General features: G+C 36.3%; 1 protein-coding gene across 1 annotated transcript in view; it reads right to left on the bottom strand.

The window, feature by feature from the left end:
* The window catches only part of LOC130854990 (EGF-like and EMI domain-containing protein 1), a 536,773-nt gene that overhangs the window by 79,628 nt on the left and 437,507 nt on the right, over positions 1–19,638 (bottom strand). The window contains 7 exon segments of the mRNA XM_057737807.1: positions 491–619; positions 3,539–3,670; positions 5,632–5,826; positions 8,045–8,167; positions 12,459–12,596; positions 15,158–15,280; positions 17,389–17,508. Coding sequence (XP_057593790.1) covers positions 491–619; positions 3,539–3,670; positions 5,632–5,826; positions 8,045–8,167; positions 12,459–12,596; positions 15,158–15,280; positions 17,389–17,508 — 960 coding nt within the window.

Here is a 19,638-nt window from a genome sequence, read left to right as displayed (position 1 = left end):
GTTTCCATGAAAGATCCACACACAGCAATCCTTGGAATAGTATTTTGTGCATTTTTCATCCATCGTTTCTCCTCTCTTTTCCTCTCTCTTTCCTCTCTTTTGCTTTTCTGATTTTTATCTCACTTTCTCCCTGATTTGCCCAAAGAGCTTCATTTTCTTCTTTCTTCTGTTATGCAGAGCAAATCAATTCACCCAGCCCCTATGTGAAAACCTACACACACAAATTCAACATTTTGCTCAGTGCATGAGAAAGGCTTGCTCTGTATTAGGATTCAGCCTGCTTAGATCACAGTTGGAGATTTAAATATCACTTATTTTGTTCTGTCACACATTGGTCAGTCAAAGCAATTGTGCTCTTGTATATATAGACACAGCCCTTTACTTCTTCAGAAAAGACTACCTTGAGCAATACAGACGCAGCTTTCATTTTATTTCCGATTAGAAACCTCAAGAACTTAAAGAGCTGTCTCATGTGACCAGCCATGCCTACCGTCCTCACAGGTTTTCCCATGAACCCCTGGGGGGCACTGGCACTGCCCAGTCAGAGAATCACAGGTGCCTCCATTCTGACAATCACAGATGCCATCATACTCTTTCCCACTGGTCTCCGGGGAATGAGCTATGAAGAAAATGGAGAAGGTGAACACACAGTGTGATATACTCATTGTGATACAAACGGAGAGAGAAAAAATTTAAAAAACTTGTCTTTCTATTAGAATGGTTTCTCAGTAATTAAAATCCTTGTAACTTGCAGACCCAGGAAAAGTCTCTGGCCTGTTCCTAGTTTGAATGGCATCCTCATTCCTGGGGGAATTACTAACACAGCTAGTTAAAAGGATGCTGACTGAAGAACTGCTAACAACGTTTACATGCAAAATTTACCTTGTTCCTTAAACTCTAGCCCTCACATTTTCAGAACTACCTAAACGTCTTTGCTGTATAGCTGTTACTAACCTGAGTGAGAAACAAACTGCATCTTCTATTTTGAAAAATGGGAAGAAAATGTAGAGGAAAAAAGCCACATATTTTTAACCAGAAATGAATGTAACTAAGACTGGCTTGAGGGTTCCAAGGTATTCTGCACTGTCAAAGGCTGGTGAAGTCAAGCAAACAACTGTTTTTTTTTTTTGGTTTGTTGTTTTGGGGGGAAGTGCTTAGTATTCCATTAAAAATAAAGTAGGGAAAATGTCTATGACTTTAAGCTTGAGTAAATACAGCTGTTGAGATAATTTCAGTAACCATTTAAATTGATATTTTACCATAATTGGCTAAATATTATAAAACTACATTTATATCACCTCCTCTATCTACCCACCCACACCATTCCAGATGCTAACATGGAAACTTGCCTTCTAAATGAGATAATTAATATGAAATCTCTTCAAAAGAAATGGAGTTCTAACATGTGCTGTTAAAATTAATATGCAGTAATTTTTTTAACTGTTTCATTGTAACTACTTGGAGAAATTCCTAAAAGATCCAAGTAGATGTTTTCATTATAGACCAATAAAGATACTGGGCTAGAAGATCTACTCAATGGGAAAACCAACTTTCCAGATCCCTGCAGAATGTTTTGTTTGTTTGTTTTTAATGTCTCTTGCTACATTTGAAGAGCTGGTACTCAGAAATACTAGTGATGAATGATTGGACATTTCTATTTATTACATTTTACAGAGATTTTTAAGAACGTGTTCTCACTCTCCCTTTTTGTTAAAGAATTAGAGAGCGCTTTTTTTTCCCAATTTGGATTGTTCTGTTTTAATTTTTGTAGAAGAAAAATGAAAAACAGACAGAAAATGCAAAGACGATATAAGTTTCTGCTTTCAGGGACAGACTGCCCTTTATAGGACCATGTGAACACTTAGAGAACCTCAAGGTTTTCCAAAGCCAAAGGAGTCATGTTATTTTCATTTTCTCTGGAAGTTCATTTTCAACATTTCTATATTGATTTTGGGTCAGACATGTTTTATTCTGATGCATTTGCAATAGATTTTTAGTTTCATTTCTCACGCTGACATGTTAGGGATCAAGGGTTTGGAAGATGCATAGTTAACAACCAAATTTACAATACAGGGTAAACATTTACTTCCTAATAGTCATGCAATAAGATTTATTTGATCCTGGTTTTATACAGTTGACTATGTCGAGCGGCAAGTCAATAAGCTGGGTGTCTCAATACAAAGTTTTATTCATTTATGCACTGGGAGCCTCCAATTTGGAGACATGTAAATAGGACCTGGCCAATAAGCCCCCAGGCTAGTTAGCGAAATGGAGCAGGAGCACAGCTAACTCTAATCCAATGGAGAGAGAGAGAGAGAGAGAGAGAGAGAAGTAGGGAGAGAGAGACTTTAAATCCACTGAAAATATAAATAGCTGTGGTTAGACTGGGGCCATCATATAAAGCTTCGTGCAATAAATGGCAAGAGACAAAGATGGCAGTTTAGCAAAAGGCACAAAGCTGAAATGTGCAAAGCATTAAGTAGTGAGTGGTTTAGTTTGCTGGAAATGATAAGCTGGTCAAAGAGTTGTGGATAAAAAGAGAAAAGGATTTATGAGGGCCTGATATTAGATGGTTGCCAGTGACTAGATTAGAAGCATAAAGCTTTATGTATCAGGAAATGGGACACTCCTGAAGCTTTTTGAGCAGCAGGGAGACCTGATCAGAGTGATGCTTGAGGAAGCATCTCAACACTCTAACTAGTAATTGGGGGAAACCACTTCACAATGTTATAATTCAAGTTTTGCATCTATCTCCTAATAGAAACAATATCTGTGCTCTCTCTTCCCACATGCAGGGGCTTCAAAAGAAAATCTGCTCATATCATCCTCCAAGCCATTCACAAAGACAAAGAAAACTCTTTTATTAAAAAAATTTATGAGGGAAATTTAAAAAGAGAAAAAGGAAATAAAGATAGTCAATATATTGTTTTTATTACTTGGCAGTTTTAGCACCTGCAAATATACCTCCATTTAAAATATAAAAGAAAAAATTTATTAGCGGTATTATTTTTCAAATCACTGACATTTTCTCATGAGAGACGTATAAAAAACTTAAAAGCATCACTGGCTGTACTTGGATATTGTTTAAAAGAAAAGGAAAAGAAAACACCAACAAAAAAAAGGCAGCAGTCAAGCAGTTTCATTAATTGCACTTTGTAACACAAATCCTTTCATTTTTTTTTTCTTCTTTGGGAGTAGCTTGCCAGGGCCTAATGATTTATTTAAATGGAGGGATTTTTATAGGCCTAGAATATTAGGATCCTTTATTAACTTTTACATTCCATGGATAAACAAGAGACAGCACATCAAGTTTCCCAGGGAACACAAAACCTCCCGTTTTAATCACACGTTCAGTTTGAAATCTCAGTGCTTCATAGACATTCTTTGTGTACAAGTAAATTGGTTTCTCACCCATATCAGTTGTTAACCTTGTTAAAACATTTCAGGGAGAACATATGTAAAAACTCATCACCCATAGTTTACCAGCAGTAAAGGAGAATTCATCACTCTCTTATGGGTGCTCCAAGGAATCACTTACTTTCATTACAGAGAATGCCTCCCCAGCCAGCTGGGCAGGAGCATCCACTCTTTCCTTCCAGGCACCTGCCTCCATTCATGCAGTCCTTGCAGCTCAAACTGCAATCGTGTCCGAAGGTATGATCTAAACAGACTGGAATGCGATACCAGCTTAGTGGACCCATACTGTCCACATCAGTGAAAATGAAACCCTTGATTTCCCAAAAAAGAAATAAACATGACCTTTGAGCACATTTCCTAAAGAGTCCCAGAAAAAGACAAGAGCAAAGAGATACCTTTTAAAATAGAGCTTGGAAGTAGTCCCTAAAGAGTATTTAGGATTTTTAAGAAAGTAAAAAAATTAAAAGAAGTTACCATTGATTTCTGAACACAAAAATAATCAGTGTTCCTGGCACTTCAGTGTTTTTCCTTCCAGGCTCTTTTATGCAAAGTTTTTTTCTTTCCACGTAAGCCTTTTTACTGAGCTTTAATATACATGCAGGGAAGTACACAAAACTCAAGTGTACCCTTCATACTTTTTTATTCCCATAATGTAAACAATCCCATGTAAATGCCTCCCAGATGAAGATATAGATTATTACCGGCACCTCCAAAACTCAAAGGTGACTTGATGATTCTTAATCATTAGCCTTACAAATTAAGCACTATTCTAATTTATATCATCATGGATTATTTTCCCTTATTTTTGAACTTCATATAAATGGAATTGTAAAGTATGTACTCTTTGGTATCAAGCCTTTTCCATTCTATATAATGTTTATGAGACTCACCCATATTGTGTGTTCACTAGTTTATTTTTTATGGCTATGTAGTATTCTATTGTATAAATGTACCATAATGTGTTTATTCATTCTATACTTGAGGGAAATTACCTTAATCTGAATAAGGATGGAGAGACTTTATCTCAGTTGTTTTTAAGGCTCATTCCATTTTAAGATTTGCCCCTGTTTCTAAGTGGGGTCTTTCAGATGTTCCAGTTGAAAGCCTGTCACATTTAGCAAGGCTTCTTCACTTTGGCAGAATTTGAACTCCAACTTCCACCTCCCCAGCATCATGATACTGCTGATAACTGTGCTTAGTTCCGTATCCTCTTAGCAGCTATCTGTAGATTTCCTGGCTTCTCTGCCTGCATAGCCCATACATTAGCAAATGGCTCAAGGAGAAAAGTAGCACAGATTGTCCACTTCACTTGGCTGAGCTTCTCTTCTCTCTAGATCTTGGCCACTCAAGTTCTGACTGCCTTGAACTACTTCTATTCTGACTTTAAGTAGCCACAGTATTGGGAGTCTCATTTGGAAACATTAAAGCATTTCTCTCTTTACCCAGATGCATTTTTTGATATTATTATGATTGACCATAGCATATACACAAATCTGCCATTTTACTGAATGCATTCTAAAGCAGTCATGAAGCTTTGACGCTCTGAAAATACAAGGAATAGAGGGAGAACAAAAAGAGGAGCTCTGCCTTACAAAGAAAAGAAAAAGCAGCAGCAGTCTGGCTGCAAACTGTTACTTTTGAAAGAGGTTATGCTAATTTATTTTGATCAGAGTGATTTGATGCTTGAGTTCTGTTGCATGGATATATAAGAAAAACTTCTCACATTTGTAAAGATATTTTTTCTTGGTCCACTTGAGCATATTGAACCATTGGTTCTCTGAATTTTAAAATGTAGAAAGGGTCTAGATTTTAAGTCTATTTAAGGTAAATTTTAACTATACAAAAATAACTTCTAGTAGAGTTTAAACTGTTAGTACTAAAAGGTCTCACTCCTTCTCTCCATTATGCTAATTCAAAGATATTTTTCAGCTCCATTTCACTGAATCACATTTTCAACAGCCCCCACCACTCTGCACCCCCTCGTTCACACATACCTACAAAGCAACCCTTTTTGTGCAAAGGGAAGAAAGATAAAAGATGATGAATAGGGAGCTTTGAAGAAGTAATTTTGGTTCCATTTTTCTTGCTAATATCACATTAAAACACTTGGTGGCATTAAATATTGATAATGAAATTGTCTATAAAAGAATTTATGTGACTAATCTAAAAATAGAGAAAAGAGGTGACTATAATGAGATACATTCTTTTACGCACCAACTCTGTGCAAAGCAGTCAGTTCTCCTCGAATATCTTTTGCCTCTTCCTCCTCATTTGCTTCATCTTCGTGGGTGACAGGCAGAGAGGTGGCCATGTGATGCAGGAGTTGAGGCGGGCTCTTGAATAGAAGACCTGGAAACCTCATAATGTCTAATTCCTCTTCTTCTTCCTCTAGCTCAACATCATCTAAAGCTAAGACCACACAGGGAAATGCCTGGATTCCACATGCCGGTTCAAAGAAGGAAAAACTGAGCAAGGGTTGATAAGAAAAATGAGAGAGTTTGAACTAGACAGTCAAGGCAGGGGGCAGTTGAAAGATAAAACTCTTTGAGAAAGCCGTTTCAAACAGTCTATTGTAAATGAAGGTGAGAAGCAGCAAACACAGAGTTGAAACTGCTGGGGAGAGAACAAAAGGAAAAGAAAGATCTCAGTCTGTGAAGAGAGAAAGGGGAGGACAGGTTGAGTTAAAGAATATGTGGTCTCCGTGCTCCTGAAGAATGAGACAAGGGTCGAAGTCGCTTAGAAGAGATTTGATAAAATCCTTCACAGTGACTCACAGATGCAAGTTTTTCCATCACTTCCAATTCTGTAGCCTTCCTCACAGGTACACTCATAGGTTCCCACAGAGTTGATACATAGTTGGTCACAGACGATACTGACATCCAGACACTCGTTCACATCTAGGAAAGTTTAAACAATGTCTGCTCTTAGGTATTGAGAGATAAAATAGACATTATGCACTCATGGACCTATCTGCCACCTTTATTAACCAATAACAATGTATTGCTATATAGAAACACAGCCCCAAATTCTTCCTCAAGTATATCCTGCCAATTATTTTTCCTTCACTCATTTCCAAGTTTACCATAGTTTATCTATATAGACAAGGTCTTTTTGAGAGCTTGTTCATGTGATTTTGAAGAAGGACTGAAAACTTACGTGGTCTCAGGCTGTATACCATTTTGCAGAATGTTCATTCACTCTTGAATTATTCAATATCTATGGTGAAGACTTTATTCCATGCATAATTCTGTACACGGTTTGTGGAGTTTTTAGAGATGGAAGAATCCTAGGCCTTGATCTCATATGACATACTGGTGTTATGCCCATGTCTGAGCCCAGACTTTGGTCAATGTGTTCACTATAGTAAAAGTTCATTTATGACGCTGAGTTTCTAGGCCTGGCCTCAGACTGTAGATACCTTTTCCATTTGGATGTGTGTACCCAAGTATGTATATTCACGCCATACAAGTATCTCTTGGCTCACTCTGCTTAAGAGCAGATGGTGCATGAAATTCAATTTTTTTTTGGCTCTGTTAATTGGATGGGAGGTGTAAGTGGTAATATGCTCCACTGTGTTTAGAATATATAGATATCATAGTTGTATGTTCTTTCCTGTTATCTACACTGCAAGGCTGGGGAGCCTGGCATCTATATGAAGAAACACCTATCATCCTCAACAGAATTTAAGAATTTACTTCTTTAATCCAAGAAACACTATTTTCTCTGAGGCCTTAAAGTCGTCTTATATAATTTGACTTATGAAAGTAGATAACAATCTTTTAATCTTTGATTTCAAGAAAAATATGGTTCAAAATAACAGTAATAGTGATCACAGATGAAAATTTAAAGATTATATATTTAAGGTAAACTTGTTAAAGTAATTTACAGCAATGACTTTCATGAGCCCTTCTTAATGGTATAAAAAAGTGAATTAACGCTACTCGCTGAATTCAAACTCTCCTATGATATTATCAAAATATATCTATCAGCTAGAAATCACCTAAAAGGTAAGTGAAACAATTTCAACGGATAAATTAGAAATTATAAAATGACTCCTCTTAAAACTTGCATTAGCTAGATTAATATCAGATATATAAAATGGATTCTGATACAGATTTGGACTGTGGCTCATGAACTGGCAATCCTTTTGCTATTGCCCTTGAATTAAAACGACTTTCAGTAATCAACTCTGATTCCAGTTAAGCTTACCATGAGTGATTCCTGTGGTAGTGTGCTATAGCTTACTGGAATCTATCACTTGCCTATACATATTAAATTAGGTAAAAGGGATTATGGGCCAATGGATATTATTATAATAATTATAGATACTTTTGGTTGAGTGATTTCTCGATGTCAATCACAGTATAGCAGGCACTTTACATTTATTACTTTTCTTAATTCACCCAGTAATTCCATTATTGTCTTCACTTTACTGATGAGTTTGAGGCTCAGAGCGCTGAGAGTCACCCAAGTTCACACAATAGCACGTGGTAGACCCGCAGAGAGATCAAAGTCTCTTTAGTGTCAGGGCCTTCCCTTTCCCACCCTAACCCTCTGTCTCAGGTATTCCTCCTCCATTGATTGTGTCACCACATCAGGGGTTTCATGCTAGAGCTCAGGAATTTACCATCACATTCACAACCATCAGAACTGATCCGAAAGCCATCCCGACAACTGCACTCATAGCCTCCTAAATAGTTGATGCAGAGCTGGGTACAGCAGGCTTCTCCATTCTCGCATTCATCAAGGTCTAAAGGAGGAAAGGACATTTCTGTTATTTAAGAGACAGGATCAGAGATTAGGTCATTTGTAGAGACATGGATGGACCTAGAGACCGTCATACAGAGTGAAGTCAGAAAGAGAAAAATAAATATCGTACATTAACACATATATATGGAATCTAAAAACATGTTAGGGACGAACTGATTTGCAAAGCAGAAATGGAGACACAGACATAGAGAATAAACATGTGGATACCAAAGGGGAAGGGTGGTGGTGGTGGGATGAATTGGAGATGGGTATTGACATATATACACTATTGATACTATGTATAAAATAACTAATAAGAACCTACTCTACAGCACAGGGAACTCTACTCAGTGCTCTCAGTTGACCTAAATGGGAAGGAAATCCAAAAAAGAAGGGACATATGTATACGTATAGCTGATTCAATTTGCTGTATAGTAGAAACTAACACAACATTGGAAAGCAACTATACTCCGACAAAAATTTAAAAAAAAAGAGACAGGAATTTAACAGACCTATACAGGTGCTAAAAAGCCTCACTTCTAAGTTAAAACTGTTTTATCAATCATTTTCTATTTCTCAGGCTACAGCGTACAGACATTGAAGAAACTATAACATAAAATGTATGAGGCCTACATTTGGGTTTATGTTTCTGACATGCTTCTCCTATGCTTGGCATTTATTTGAAAAGCATGTAAATAATCTCCAAATGCATTTATAAGCACAGGGAAAAAGATCTCTGCTATTTTTCCAGTTTAAACAGCAATCTGACTGAGTAAACAGAGAACCTGAAGAACAACAATAAAAAAACAGCTTGAGAAGAGCCAAAAAATTCCATTTAGTGAATATTTAATAGCTGCAAAGAGGAGGTAGTCTTAGGCCCCTATGTGTTTGTTCTTCTAGAACTTCAGATGAAGGAACATTCCCAAGCAAAAAGAATTCACACGGCAGGGAAGAGAAGTGGTTAAAAGCAATTTAGAGAGAGGGCAGACAATCATTTAAAATATTATGTGTTAAATTACAGAATATTTCAGGGCATTTTCTTGAACTTTTTGATGATGCTTTGACTGGGATGAGTTTTTATTATAATTGGTGACATCATTACCCTGGAATGTCCTATCAGATAAACAGCTTTCTAAATGATGATAAGTCTCCTACAGCACTGCTTTTCTAGAATTCTACAGTCCGGCATGTGTCTTCCTTTATTTGCCCTGGGGAAAGTAAAAACGCACCAGAAGATGTCAAATTGAAACCTTTCAGCCAAAGGATAATCTATTTATTCTGAGTTTTGAGGTGATCATTTATAATATAATTGGCTAAAGGGTAGCAACAGACTCTTCACCACTGCTTTCACCAGGCTAGACACCTGGGAATTATGTGGTCAGGGTTTTAGCTATAGGCCCTTAGTCAATTCTACCCCCTTTGTTGAGCTGTTAAGTTGGGTGGCCTGTCAGTGCTGAGTTTACAAAATCCCATTGCTCCATAACTACTTGAGCGGCCACAAATATGAAAGGTCAGTTTCTCAATTAACCTTGGAAAGGGTACCAATGTAAGAAAATGCAGACAAGAGAAAGGAAGGAAAAAAAATGCAATCAATCAACCAAGGTTAAGGGGTCACCAAAAAATATCTAAATGAAGGTCATTTGGACACAAAACATTCTTTCTCCTGCAAAATATCACAAGCAGTGCTACTCACAAAACTCTAGATGATATTTTTTTTTACTTTCTTATATTAAACCTTGCTTTGTCCTTTGGATTACGTAGCATGAATATAGAGGACAAAACAAAACAAAACAAAACCTTTTAAAAATTCAGATTCACTTTATCTAAAACACTATCTTTTATGTTTTTTGGGTTTTCTTATTTCAAGATTTTTTAAAAAGTCTTCTCAGCTATAACCAGAGCCTCTAAACATATATGTCTCATGATTCCCTGTTCTCAACTAGTAAGGAGCACAATTGCATCACATAATTGGAAAAATGAGTTTCTTGATCTATCATTTTACGATCCATTTTTCATTCTTCTTCTATTATCATTCTTCTGGGGTTATTTCTTGACTCATATATGGAACTCATCTGAAACCCGATCCACCCTTTCTTAAAGAGCCCTGTCCCTTCAACCCTTATATCACTTGTTTTCCTAAATTTCTTGATTTCTTTTCACATCTTATTTGGTAATATCTTTGCCTGCTTATTTTTTATTTTTAATTTTTCTTCCTCTGTGGTGATCATTTTTCCTACGTTAGCCAATATACAAACTATTGCAACATTGCAAAGAAATTCACCTGTACTTAAAAATTTAGCCCTAATCAAAAATACAGCATCAATTATAGTCAGGTGAAACATGTAGACATTTCAACTATGACTTCAGAAAAGCATCAAAAGAAGACTGTGAAAAAACTTGAACTTTTCTATCTGTTCCCCACACAGTCACTGAATAAAGCTCCAAAGATTAGAATAATTTTTTTTTCCTGATTACTACCAGTTGTTAAATTTAGTGAACTTCTTGCTGGTCAGACACTTGCATTTTGTATAGCTGTCTTTCAAATTGTGCTAACATATCTTTAGGTTTTAGCCGTAATAAATTTTTGCATTTGGGCAAAACTGACCATTTGTAGACTAGATGACTTATTTTCACATTTATTTGTATGTTCTCATGAAAAAAAAAACTGACCCTAAAATAAGCTAGAAAGAAAATTATTTAAGTTCCCTCATGGATAAATGTTTTTACAAAGCATCCATGGCCTTAATCTGGTTTCAGACAAATAAGCAGAGTATGTATATGCACACTCCAAACAAATCATTGCCTTTACTATAGTGAATATTTGGTCTTTAGGAATGAGTGTTATTTATTGTTGGAAAATGAAATAAACTTGAGCCATAAACAAAATAATGTTGTCATGTTGACTGCTGAAATCTCATAAATATGCAATTTTCTACATTTTGACCCTGGCAGATGTTATTTTTTCTGGCTGTAAATAAGAACTTTACTGAATTATACTTTTCAAAGAATAAGAAAAGATACCAAATTATAAGTTGCAAACAAAAAGTTTAGCAAAATCCAACTTCCCTTATCTAACAGTCAAAAGAAGAAGATAGGAAGGAAAAAAGGAAGGAAGGGAAGAATGGAGGGAGAAAAGAAGAAAGGAAACCCTTTATTTTTTCTAGAGATACAAATGTTTGCAAGGTAGAAAATTATAAGCATATTTTTCATTACATAAAAAGAAGAAAGGCAGACAACTGGTTTCATTAAGTTAACCACTGCAGATTCTGAAAAAAATGCAGAAGGTGATGGGTCAAGAAATAACAAGTAATGACATTGTTGTGGTTAAATAATTTATGAAACTAGAATACATCAAAACCCCTTGAAGTTCACTCTGTCACATTAGTGCCAAACTAAAAAATCCCAACGACTCAGGCCTTTGAAATTCACCTCTTCTCTTATGGTACTTCAATTTGTCTCGAACAAAATTAAGTAGCCTAAGATGGTCAAAGATTTTTTTTTTAGTACTCATATCATAATTTTTAAGAAAGGTGATATAAAGTATCACAAAAGAAAATAAGCAAATATGGTATCAGAATTCTCGAATGATGGCAAATTGTTTTAGAGGATTGTAGGTGCTCTCAGATCCAGAGCACATAGTAATCTACTTTGATGCTCCTTCTCTCTGTTTTTAGTAGATATTCCTTTTTCTCAGAAGTTCTAGATTAAGCATTTCATTATGAAGCAAGGCTGGGGTGGAATTAATTCTTCTCATTGTCTCAAATGATATAAGTTCTAATAATACACTGAAAAAATTATCCATTAAAAATGTGTTTGAGCTGGGATTTCCAAAGAATGATATCTTTTAAAGTTTTCTTTTGGAATGTAGCTACCTGCCATGTCAAAGTTGAACATGCATCCAAATTATCACCAAGTTGAAAACCAATGAATATGATTTGCTTCTGCTTGTGGTGGAGAGAATTAGGGTGCATCGTAACATTTGCTGTTTGAATTACAAATTACATTCAATGGCCAGATAGGCCTTAAAATATTTTCCAGAAATAAAACTAAGTCCATATACATTGCTAACATGTTTTAAATCTCCTTTAACTTCAAAGTAAATACCTAAACACAGTGATATCTTCTGTCATTTAATATTTCTTTTTCATTTATCCAGTAGCCAAAGCCATTGTTCATTTTACTCCTTGCAGTTTGAGAGATGTGGCTACATTACAGCACTAAGTATTAGAGAAGAAAGGGCTAAATGAATCCAGGGCAACCTCTGAAGGAAGATGGCATTTACCATACATTACCTATGCATGTTTTCTCATCTGAATCAAGCTGGTGTCCATGGTTACAGGAGCAACGGGGCCCACCAACTGCATGTTCACAGTGATGGGAACAACCACCATTGTTCTTCTCACAGCTATTGACAATTTCCAATTCAATCCCTTTGCAAAACAAGCAAAAAGAGGATTATTAGCATAACAACAGAGAAATCTGAATATATGGCAACAATGGGTACACTCTCTCTGCTGGGAAGATGACAAACTTTATTGGAAATTTGTCAACACTCTAAGCATACAAAAGTAAAAGTCTGAGGACTATTGAGCATTGTAAATATCTATACCATATCAAAATGCTAATAAACCTATAAATAATGTTAAATTGACAAAGTGATGCAGAAAGGTAATGAGTCCACCAGTGTTTATTAAACACATCTTAAAGGACACTTGCCTCTGGGAATTTTCAGTATTTTCAGAAGGTAAAAAATATGTGTATTGAATCAATGATCAGAAAGCAAATAGTTTGCCAGTTGACATATCTTCTCAAAATAATGGTATGTTAACATCGGCCCTTTTTTAGGCCATGAGTACATGAAAACACTGTTAAAAAATGGCTTTGGAACAAAAATATGAACACAAAATCAATGAATTATCCAATTACATGTAACTAGTATCATGTTCTTGTGCTAATCAGCTTTGAGGTATACAAGAGCCACTTTTCACATAAATATTCTCTTACTTTGAATACCAATTTGCTGATTGTGGTACATGCCACTAATTTGGGGTGTTTGGGGGCACATCCACCTCAGTATATGGGTGCCAATTTTCCTGAGCACACAGGTATTATAATCAATCATTTCCTAAGTGGGAAAATGAAAAATAAAAGAATGCTTTGAATCATTGTTAAAAATATGCAATTAGATATGCTGCTATTTTCACCATTGGCCTCTACTGTTCTTCAATTGTGTTGTTTGGACACATCTCAAATGAGAATGACTACATTGGTCCATTTCTTTCCATTCTTAACTCCTGAATCCTTTGAAAGAAGAAAGATGGGAAAAGCAGGACAAGGGGACTCGGGATTGTGGCATTCCTTGAGAGCCTATACCACCATTCAAACTGTCAAGGTATCTACTATTGTTCCTGTATGGTTACATGTACAGAAATCATGCTCCCTGGTCCCAGCCTCCAGTCTATGGTAGGCAGCAGCCCTACGTGTCCTAGAGCACCCAGGGCACATCCCTGTCATTGTGCTCATTCCTCTGTGCCTTCATCACCTTGCATTACCCAGCTCATAACAGATGTTCAAAAATAGGTTTTGAATGATTGAATAAACAAAAGAAGGACTATGCTAATCAACTTATTGTTGAAAATAAGAATGCCTTTGGGTTTAGAAACAGCTAGTTTAGGACAGCTAGTAAATATTGAGGTCTGGTGAGAGCTACACAAAGAACTTAGCCAAATATTCACATAAGGAAAATAAATGTAAAAATACACTTCTACCAAATGTATTCAACTCTAGGGCAAATTGCTTTCCCAAGTAAATACTACAGAAAGCCTGTACCTTGTGACTCATTAGCAACAATGGCCCCCTCTTTCATGATAACTGAGAACGCACCAGTCAGATTGCAAGGGATTTTATTTCAGGCATCTGTAAAATGTACTCATCTCCTAAATCTCTGGCCACATTAAAAAGCCAAATATTATTAAGAAAGAAAAACCCATCCACATTTCTCTCTGCCTGAAAGGACTCCTCAGGGCATCAAGAGAAAAACTCACTTCAGAAGAAGTTATATCCTAATTAGTAGTTAATTCTTCTCTCCCATCTTATTTAGTGTGCTCTTTAAAAGACAAATATCACTGCAGCAAAACTGCCCTGTCTGTAAGCAGCAGAAATACACCAACAGATCTTAAAGCTACACTGGCGACCCAGGTATTAAAGAAACATAGAGCTTTATGCAGTGGAGAAGAAAGAAGAATGTAGTGATCTTAAGAATGTCTCTTTGTGAGCGGGCTTAGGTAAGAACACTACATGATTGATTCTATTCATTACTATCTTTGTTCTTCTTCCTTGATTAAAACTGATCAAGAGACATATGATGTATACAAACACATAACAAAGTTAAAAGGATAGTATATTTGGAGCCTAAAGACACTACCTCAAGTCCCAGTTCTGTCACTCACTAATTCTGCATCATTGAGTTTTTGGTTTCAGCCTTGAATGGATGGTTTACTAAGATGCGGAGAACCTGGGAAGAGCATCTTTGGAACTGAGATCAGAAATCAGACATGGTACTACAATCTAGAACTGCTTCTGTACTGCTGATTCCTTCACTCTTGCTAGTTCCTTTCCCCTGAGTTTTACACTGGAGTTACTAGTTTTCAATGAATACTGCACAGCAGAGGTGATGAAGGAAGACAGACTCTTCACAAAGCAGAGCCATGGGTCCAAGAGAGCCCTAAGCCAGAAGACCGGAGACTTAGTCCTTGTGGTCTACACTCTGGATCACGCTGACCACTTTCTGTTGACTCTGGGCCCTTGTTTCCTCAAATTAAAATGAGGAGGTTGGCCTTCTAAGCTCCTACCCCCCAGCTTACCCCAGTGAAAAACATTCTCAGGAGCTTCTGCTTTGGCAAGATACTCACTGCAGTCCTTTTGTTCATTACTCTTGTTTAATACTTGTAAAATGCCACACATTTCCTGGGCTGCGATGATTGCCACTTACTGTAACACTGTTTTCCATCAGCTCCCAGCTCAAAACCAGGGTGGCAGGCACAAGTGAAAGATCCCACTGTGTTCACACAGCGGTGGCTGCAAGAAGCAAGCCCTTCTGCACACTCGTTTACATCTGCGGAAAGAGATACACAGGATCTGTGTCTTCAGAGCTGGAATTAAGACTTATTCATGAACTAAAAAAATGAACTAAATCATCCTCTCCCCCCCAACCCCCAACATTAAACATAACAGTAAAATACCACATAGGCTCCATATTTGCAAAGAAACCAAGTGCGAATGACATGAACGCTATAGGTCTTATGTTCTCAAACACTTCTTTCTGTTAGAACCTACTAGTATCCATTAATTTGAAGAAAGCGAAAACAATCAAAAAAATAGACCTTTTCTATCCCTTAATAATACAGGTAGAAGTCAGTATAATTTGACTTTATGAATATATGTCAAATTCTTAACCGAAAATGGTATCTCTCTGATTTAAGACAGTACAAGTGGCCATACACAAGGCAGATTTGGAGTCTTCATATGTAGCAATCCATGGTGTATATTGTACATACGACTGTCACAGGGCAGTGCTGTTTAAACACCGGTGCGCTCTCTCTCTCTCCTGACACCAGTAGCCAAGCCTATTCAGTATAACATCATTGTGTGGCCTGGGTAGTTTCTGCTCCCCGCCTTTAAATGGATAGTCTCACCATCATTTCCCCAAATAGACCTCCTCCTTGTATTGTCCTGCATGTCACCCCCACCAGGACTCTTAAGAGAAATGCTTATTTTTCTAAGGTATTTATAAAACCCTAAGTAGATGGAAGCAACCTAAAAGTCTATCAACAGATGAATGGATAAAAAAGATGTCATATATATATACAATGGAATATTACTCAGCTGTACAAAGTAATGAAACTGGGACATTTGTAGAGACATGGATGGACCTAGCGACTGTCACACAGAGTGAAGTGAGTCAGAAAGAGAAAAACAAATACCGTATATTAACACATATATGCAGGCTATAGAAAAATGGTACAAATCAACTGGTTTGCAAGGCAGAAATAGAGACACAGATGTAGAGAACAAACATATGGACACCAAGTGGGGAAAGCAGGGAGGGTTGGGGGGGAATGAATTGGGAGATTGGGATACCAAATTGTACACTCTAAATATATGTTAACTGTATCTCAATGAAAGTTCTTAAAAAAAAACAAACAAAAAAAACCCTAAGTAGGCAGTAACCTCAGGGATAGACTTTTTAGGAATAATGCACTGGATATTAAAATAAAAATTAGAAACATATATAGATAAGTATGGATATATGTATATATCTATATACGCATATATTTGTCAATTTTCCACAAATATTTATTATGATCCGATTCTGTGCCAGATACTGAGCAAGGTAGGTGCTATGTAAACAGAGGACCAAAGCAGAAATGTTCTGTCAGAAAAGTACATTAACATAATCCACAGAAAATTTTATCTTACTTTTGGCTTAAAGAAAAAAAAAACTGACTTCACACTAATTTTTATGTCTAATTCTTTTTCAATTTCTCAAAATGTTTATCAGTCCCATAAGTCAGGAAACATTTTGCATTTTCTTAATTAATCCAAATAAACTGTTTCTCATTTCATGGAAATGTCGTGATAAAAATGAAGGATTCTGTGATTTCTCAGAAGTTATTAAAACAAAGACAGTCCCACAGGAATGACTTCATTCGTCAGTTCTGGTCATGAAGTAATTTATCACTTTCATCTTTGAATTGAAGTATGTCTGTTTTGCTATTTCTAGGAAACGGTAATACGTAACCTTGTATTTATAGAGTTTCTTTCTTTTTGGTTTTAATTATTCCTAACTTCTGAGAACACTCATTTGCACATACTTGATTTTCAAAGGTTATCCCCACCTTCTGTATCCTATAATAAAAAACTCCCTGTGCGGTTATGGAAGGTTTTGAAATATTAATTCTGGAATTCACTTCAGAATGAAAAACAGAAAACAAAAAGAATCAATTCTGAAACTACACCAGATCATTTTTTGTGACTAAAAATTTCACTGAGTTTTTACATTATCATAAAAATACCTTTCAGAATGATCAAATAAGAATATAAATGTTCTTTTTTAAGCATAAATGAAAACACCTTTCTCCTAGCTGTTCCAACTATTCAAAACTGAATTACCACAAAATTTCAAACAATTACCCAATTAATCCATCAGCTTCAACTTCCTACCTGCACAGGCCTTTTTGTCTTCAGACAGCTGGTACCCTGGGTGACAGGCACACCTGGCCACACCATTCTCACTCTGACAGATGTGGGCACATCCATTTCCACCCGTGCAGGGGTCCATCTCTAAAAGCAATTAAGCAGTGATAGTTTGCAATTCATTAACTTTAGAAAGATGTACAGAGCACAAGTGTGGAGCAAGGTAAAAGAGAACTGGGACTAGAGGATTTCTTACGTAAAGATGGTAAGGCTTCTGGAAAGTCTTTCCCACTTTCAGATGACACTAATCCAACAAAATGTTTCCCATTTTCTGATCTGAACTCCAAAATCTGAACAAATCCAAACATGGATCAAGGGCAAAGAATTGGCTAATTTTGCTCTCAAAAGTCGATCTGCTGTGCTTTTATACCCAAAGTTAAATGGAGTCATCAGAAACTCCTCCATACACCTTTGCATTTTCTCTCCTTCTCTCCCCACTTTTTCTACTCCTACATCAATTATCCTCAGATAAACCTTACACCTCCTGTAGATCTCTTCTGCCTGTGGATAAGCAACCACGGTGAGAAGAAAAGGCCAACTGTAGCAACATGGGAGAGTCTTAGCTACAGCTGTCATGGAGATGGAATAAAGAAGTTCAGATCCAGCTGGAATTAGTCAGTGATCTCCTTCTAACCTCCTTCTCCCCTCACTTGCTCTTGTCTTAGTCTTAGTCATATTCTCTGGAAGTCCAAAGTAATGTGAAGTTACACATCCTATAAGGAGCACCTCCACACAGAGCTTCTTTGTTGAATTGATGAGCTAGGTGATCCTGGTCTGACTCTGCAAATCAGCTTTGTCTATATTACAAGCTGCTGGGGTGGGAATTTCTACTCCTACATGCTCCCCCTTCCTTTTTTTAAAATAATGCACAGAATATAAAAAAACAGAACAATGAATAAAGCTACTTTGTCCCCACATTCACCCAGTTTCAACGCAACCACTGCCACCAAAAGTAAGCTGGTGGCACATGAATGCTTGCATGCTTTTATTAGTTTCTTGTAAATCCTTCCAGAATTTATAAAAATATAAATGATATAAATATCTATCTATCTATCTATCTATCTATCTATCTATCTATCTACCTATCTATCACAGATACATTACACATTGTTCTGCTTCTTGCTTTTATGTAGGGTGAGATTGAATTGAATTTGTATTTGGGGGAGTATTGCCATTTGAACAATATTAAGTTATCTGATCCATGAATACAAGATGTCTTCCCATTTATTTTAGTATCTAACTTATTTCAACAATGTTTTATAGTTTTCATCATATGATTTTTGCACTTTTTTGTTGAATTTGTTTCTATGTATTTTATCCTATTCGATGCTATAATAACTAGAATTGTTTCTTAACTTTAATTCCAGATTTTTCATTGCTAGTGTATAGAAATTCAATTGATTTTTATATTTTGATCTTTTATCCTACAACTTAGTTGGATTTCCTTATTAATTCTAGTAGTTTTTTAAGGTGGATTCTTAAAATTTTTTGTTACAAGATCCTGTCATCTGTGAACAGAGATATCTTACTTCTTTCTAATCTGGATGCCTTCTATTTTCATGCCTTTTTGCTCTGGCTAGAACTTCCAGTACAATGTTGAATAGAAGGGTCATGAACAGACAGCCTTGTCTCATTCCTGATTATAGGGGCAAAACTTTCAGCATTTCACTATTAAGTATGTTAGCTGTGTGTTTCTCATAAGTTCCATTTATTAGGTTGAAGAAGTTCTATTTGTAGTTCGTTGACTTCTTCTTTCATGAAAGGGAGTTGGATTTTGTCAAGTTCTTTTTTTTCCTTTGCATCTATTGAGATGATCAGGTGGGTTTTGATATGGTATATTACCTTAATTGATTTTCAGATGTTGAGCCCATCTTGATTTCCTGAGATAAATCCTACTTAATCATAGTGTATAATCACTTTTATACACTGTTGGATTTCGTTTACTAGTAGTGCTGAGGATTTTTACACCTAAGTGCATAAGAGAAATTGGTCTATAGTTTCTTTCTTGTGAAATTCTTGTCTGGTTTTGGTATCAGGGTAATACTGGCCTCATGAAATGAGCTTGCAATTGTTCTCTCCTCTTGCATATTTTGGGATAATTTGTGGAGAATCTGTATTAATTCTTCTTTAAATGTTTGGTATAATTTACCACTGAAACTATCTCGGCCTGAATTTTTCTTTTGGGAAGCTTTAAAATTACTAATTCTATCCCCTTTT

Source organism: Hippopotamus amphibius, chromosome 6, assembly GCF_030028045.1.
Source record: "Hippopotamus amphibius kiboko isolate mHipAmp2 chromosome 6, mHipAmp2.hap2, whole genome shotgun sequence".
Classification (NCBI taxonomy): Eukaryota; Metazoa; Chordata; class Mammalia; order Artiodactyla; family Hippopotamidae; genus Hippopotamus; species Hippopotamus amphibius.
Note: the sequence above shows the minus strand (reverse complement) of the source record. Positions and strands in the feature narration are given on the sequence as shown.